We start from the raw sequence: 5722 nt of genomic DNA on the forward strand, positions 1-5722 counted from the left end.
AGGTCTCAAACCACACACCGGTTGACACAATGGTAATGGGAATCTTGTAAAACAACTTTTTAACCTGCTTTGTACCACAGGTTCCGAGCTTCTGTACTATGCTTAGCTTAATCTCTGCCAATGTGCTTGAAGATCGAATAAGAATACTAACCGGTTCTCTATCTGTGAATTTCACACCATGGCGTTTGCTCTTTTGAATTTTTCCAGAGCAATGGACCAGAGCCAGAAAACTATCCTCCCAATCCATTTGTGAATAACACTCTACCTCTCCACATTTGGCCCCTCCATGGTTTATATAGGGAACCCAATGACACAGAATACACGTAAATCGCCATGGCCACTAGCGGTTTACGCACGCATTTCAACATACATAAACCGTTGTTGGTAGCAGCGGTTTATGAAGAACCATAAATCAACAGAATCCGCTGCTGGCTCTAGCGGTTTCTGTGCAATTATAAACCGCTACTGCCAGTAGCGGTTTATATAATATAGTGAAACAATGTAATTGCGTAACCATTTTTGAAACAATGCATTTGCGTAAATTTAGGGTTGAAACAATTTAAAAACGTAAATTGCCCTTTAGATTATTCCCATGAAAATTCTTCACATTTTGTATAGTTTTTTTTTCCCTCAGGAACATTATGTATCGTTTTTATTTTTTTGAACTTGGAACATTATGTATAGTTGCATTTCTTCTTTTATTAACTTTGGGCCCAAAGCCCAAATAAACAATCACGCTGAGCCCAGTTTGGAGTCTATTTTTTTTATATAATAACGACTGGAAAACAAATACCAAAAATATTGGTAGATGAAAAAAAAAAATAACCAACTAATCTAATGCAAAACCAATAAACATCTGTCATATTCACTATTCAGCACCCAGCACCGCCACCACTCCCTCTACCGCCGTCGCACCACACATTCCGGTCTCTCTGCGTTGCTGTGCTTCGTCTCTGCCCCTGCGAACTACTCAGTCAGAGTCGGTCCCTCTCCACTCTCCTCCGAGACTTGAGAAGATGAAGCACAAGGCTGATGCTGAAGCTAAGGTTCTCCCTCTCGAATTGGTGGAGAAAATCCTAGTATGGTTGCCGGTAAAATCCCTAATTCGGTCCAGGTGCGTCTCTAAACAATGGCTTTCTTTGATTTCCGATTCACGTTTTGCAATATTGCATTACGATACTGCTGATGCTGCACCCACCAATAAGAACACTAGGCTTTTGTACTTGTCGAGTGAGGTTCCCGAGGCTCGTTGTGTAGATCTGGAAGCTTCGATTCGCGGCGATTACGCGCTTCAGCTTCCTCTAAGTTGTCGCCAATTCAGCCTTAGTATTCTAGGTTCATGTAGGGGCTTCATACTGTTGCGCATTCATGTAAATGGCGCTCCACTCCTTCTGTGGAACCCTGTAACGGGTTCTCACAGATCAGTGCCGTACCCTATTATTGACCCTGTTCCTTCTTGGGTGGGTTTTTTTGGCTCGTCAAACAAGTTATGGGGTGGTCTTGGCTATGATGAATCTTGTGATGATTATTTAGTAGTAGTAGGATGGGGTAACGACCAAGAATGGGAACCTCATTGGGAATACTTTTCTGTTAGAACCAATTCCTGGGAAGAAATTGAGTGTGGCCATCTTCCTCCCCATTTGGTTACCATTGATTGTGCACTGTTTTGTAACGGGGTTCTTTATTGGTTGGCCGTTAAATATATGAAAGTGAATGTTGTGATTGCCTTCGACTTAGCCGGAAAGCATCTATCAATGGTGTCATTTCCAACGTCAGGCGGTTCCCGTCTGTTAAAGCTGTTTGCTGGATGCCTTGGGATATCTTACTTGAACTTCACGGAAGACCAGAAGATTGAGATCTGGGTAATGAAGGAGTTATCTTGGACTAGGCTCAATGTTGTGCTTCCTTATGCATATGGAATCCACCCTTTGTGTTTCACTAAAGGTGAACTTGTTGGCACCAAAAACAATGAGTTGGTCAAAGTCAGCGATAAAGGTGTATCGGTGGAGTCTCTAAGAATTAGTTGTCATGATAATGACTCGAAGATGGTTATGTTTACTGAGAGTTTACTGTCACTTCCGGACGAGTTTGGCGGCACTGGGAAAGAACAAGGAAAGTAGGGTGTTCACACGAGATACCAAAAGTTGTTTGCAGGCTCTGGTGTGCATGTTTCAGCAAGTTACTGAAGTTAGGAGCATCTTTGATAAGGTGTTTTATATGTATCTTCTATCCAGATTCAACATATGTCTTCTAAATTTTGTATTGAATGTTTTGTTTTAGGATTAATGGACTTGTGCTCTTCCTTTGTTCAAAAAACTATTCCAATACAAATAACTTTTTTGAGTTCGTATACCTGTAAATTTTCTGGGTAGTAGTACTATGCCTGTCATTTTTGGTTGCTTCAAACTATATTCGATGGCAACTTTATTGGAAAATAAGAATAAGAAATTGAGAAAACTTTGCATGGGAGTGTTTTCACTTGTCTGCAATGAAATGGGGCTTGTTCCATTTGACCCTTTTTTTTTCTTTTTTTTTTTAAATCTGAAATAAAGAATAAAAAATAGTTTTTAATCTTTTAGAGTTTTAATTGCTTGAAATTCTATGTTTGCATTTATGAAATAAGGTAAGGTAGATGGAGTAAAGAATTTAGTGAACTTCTTCGTTGGATTTCTAATTTTATGATGTAATAAATTTCAATTTATTTAATCAGAATACTTTTATTTATTCTATGTAATTTAGGGTGTGTAAACGGAATTTAACATTTGTATACTCCCATAAAGTTGCCGTAAAAGACTTTTTTTTTAAGGATGCTTAGGTATCAAACTATGATTGGATGCATTTAATAAATTGGTTTAATAATTAAAAGATTAAAAAAAAACCAACATCAATAAACCTAATTGTTCATACCATAATCATTAGATCTGGTTCAATTTGGTCCATTTACATAATTGGACCGGGTCATGCTTTTTTTCTTTCTTTCTTTTAACTTGCATGAACGACGTCGTTCAGAAATCCTAAGTCTCTTCCCTTAACTTTAAGCTCGAATTCTGTGGCTCACTGCGTGCTCTCCCACCCAAGCTTTCTCCCTCTCTCGGCTCCGGTCTCTCTCACAGTCTCCGGTGTGGCACTCAACCTCATCGTCGCTCTCTTGATTCGGGTATCTATCACTGTCTCCAGTCTAGTACTCAGTCGCGATCGTGCGCTTTTCCTACCCTCGTCGTCGCTGGTGACAGACCAGGTTCCGGGATTTGTCTTCGTCGCTCCCTGTCTCATCACCATCTTGCAGTAAGTCCCACGCCTTCGTTCCGCTCGCAGTTGTCTCAGACCCCTTTCGCCACAATTCCTCTTGGTATGTTGCAGTTCCTCCATAACTTGTTTTTAATTTATCAATTTCTGCTTTAAGGTTTGATGGTCTTGGTGTGGTTACTTCTAGAGACTCTTCAGTTGGGGCTTATCATTTTATTTTTGGAGTTAGGAATAGCTTCTGATTTATCTGCTTCTCATATAACAACAACATATAAATATCACCTGTGCATTCTGCTAGTAATTTTAACCATCCATTGAATTTTTTAAGTAATATGTGAATTTAGAGGTTTTATAATCGGATATTTGAGGGATGATGAATATAAAAGTTAAAGTAGAATTAGCTGATGTAGTTTGTGTAAGCAATTAGAAACATACCAAAAAGCATTCTTATATGTTAGTAGCAGAATAATTATGAGACTTTATATCTGTACTCTGCAAATATAATTAAAAGTGCCATCCAATTATATTTTTTTCGATTAGTATAAATTCATTCACCCGAAAAAAAGGGAGGAAAATGACTAAGCTTAGCTTCAGTTTAATAATATAAGTGTAAGGAAGGTGAAAGAGAGAAGAAGAGAGAGATATTTGAAAAGAAACTTATTATTGATGTGTGTCAAAGATTTAGAATTAGTAGTTATTTATATAGCAATATAACTAACTTAGAACTAAAGAAACAAAGCACTAATAACTACCTAATAGATTTGGCAGTTATAACTAATTTTTGCTAAATCAAAAAATTTTCATAATACTCTTTTATATATGCTAATATTTTTCCTCTCCTCCCAATTTAGGATTATTTTAAAGCCAATCTGAATTTGCATTTTAGTTTATCAACGCTAGTTGAAGACAATAATTTTGTAAGCACATGTGTCACTTATTCAAACAAGGAGATGTGAGATACAGTAATAGTACCTTTGCTTACCCGATTTTTTATAAAATAAAGATTTAATACAAAATATTTTGTTTTATTGTATAAGATCAGATTATACTCAGTAGTAGCAGAATAATATAAGGTAAGTAATGGACACCAAATCCTGTATTTATTCCATAGATATGTTAGTTAGTTATACGATGAACAATGTAGATGGCACTGAAAGATAGGGAAGGAGAGATATAAACCTGAGATCACTAAAAGTAAAGAGGTGCTAATCAATAACTTAGAGCCAGCCTTCTCTTAATTTTATGTTACTATAAGGTATATATATTATTTGAATATAATTCAATTGTTTAAGAAGAACAAATGCTGGTTTTAGCACTAAATTCAACGAATGAGTATAGGCCAACAAGAGAATGTCACGTGATATGATAAATCTTAAGGAACGTTAAATGCTCACTGTCACACAAATACACAACAAAATTCTTTGGTACATTCTGAATATGTTTATGTGGAATTTTATAAAATCATCGTAGATAATTTAAACTTTCAATGCCTTTGTAAATATTTAAGAAAGCTAACTAATAAATAGGTTATGTAAATATCATGGTGTTAGGAACTTCTATGATAGTTTATTATACTGTATTTGGACATATATTTCTACTTAGTGATATAAATAAGTGACACAATTTGGCCATAAAATTAAAGCGTTACGAGGTGATGCATTCTTAAATATAAATTATAATTTTGTTTTACTTTTCTAAGTTACTTTCTTGTAAATAGTTTTGAGTGAAGCTAATTTGGTTTAGGACAAGTACAACACAGAGCATTGGAGAGTGTTTAGCTTATGACAGCGAATTATGACTCATCTACGATATCAGTGACTCATCTTAGTTTTAAAATGGCACCAATCATAATAATAAGTATACTTAATAAAAACCATAGCTTTAAATAATTGTCTTTTATGTTTATTGATAATTTAATTTAATTTAATTAATTGAATGGAACCGTGTTAATAGATAAATTTAGCCTAACTTTTCATGTATAAACTATATTAATATACTTATCTACATAAAAAAAAATAGGTCAAATGATCAAATCCGTTAAATAATAAAAAAAAATTGTTTAATGTGTTTTGAGATTTTAAAAAGAATAAATTTAAAAATTTTACAATCTCTATTAAATAAAGAGTAAAGATGTAATTTTGATATTATTGGTACATTTTCACTCTGTTTTCATGTATGTAGAAAAAACATTTGAATGTGCCACCATGAGGAACCACGGCAGCAAAATGATGAAACCAGATGAACGAGTCTGGGTTTCTGAGTGTATTCGGGTCGGGTTCGGTTTCTCGATCTGGTCAAGCCCATGGTCCCAGGTTTGACAAAAACAAAAAGAAAACAAAATTCAGATCATTGAATACAGCCCATGGTCATGGACCAAAAAAAAAAGAATACAGCCCATGGTCCCAGGTTTTCAATTTTTCGTATGGAGTTTCAGAGCATTGAATACGATCACTTTTTCCTTTTCCTAAAAACCTAA

At 35.4% G+C, this 5722-nt stretch overlaps 1 protein-coding gene across 1 annotated transcript; it reads left to right on the forward strand.

Annotated features, from left to right (window-relative positions):
* The first annotated feature begins 815 nt into the window (after positions 1–815).
* On the forward strand, positions 816–2310 carry LOC107477214 (F-box/kelch-repeat protein At3g23880). The gene has a single exon (XM_016097200.3). The coding sequence runs from the start codon at positions 1017–1019 to the stop codon at positions 2118–2120; it is 1104 nt and encodes a 367-aa protein (XP_015952686.1). The 5' UTR covers positions 816–1016; the 3' UTR covers positions 2121–2310.
* The last annotated feature ends 3412 nt before the right edge of the window (positions 2311–5722 follow it).

The sequence above is a fragment of the Arachis duranensis genome, chromosome 3 (assembly GCF_000817695.3).
Source record: "Arachis duranensis cultivar V14167 chromosome 3, aradu.V14167.gnm2.J7QH, whole genome shotgun sequence".
Classification (NCBI taxonomy): Eukaryota; Viridiplantae; Streptophyta; class Magnoliopsida; order Fabales; family Fabaceae; genus Arachis; species Arachis duranensis.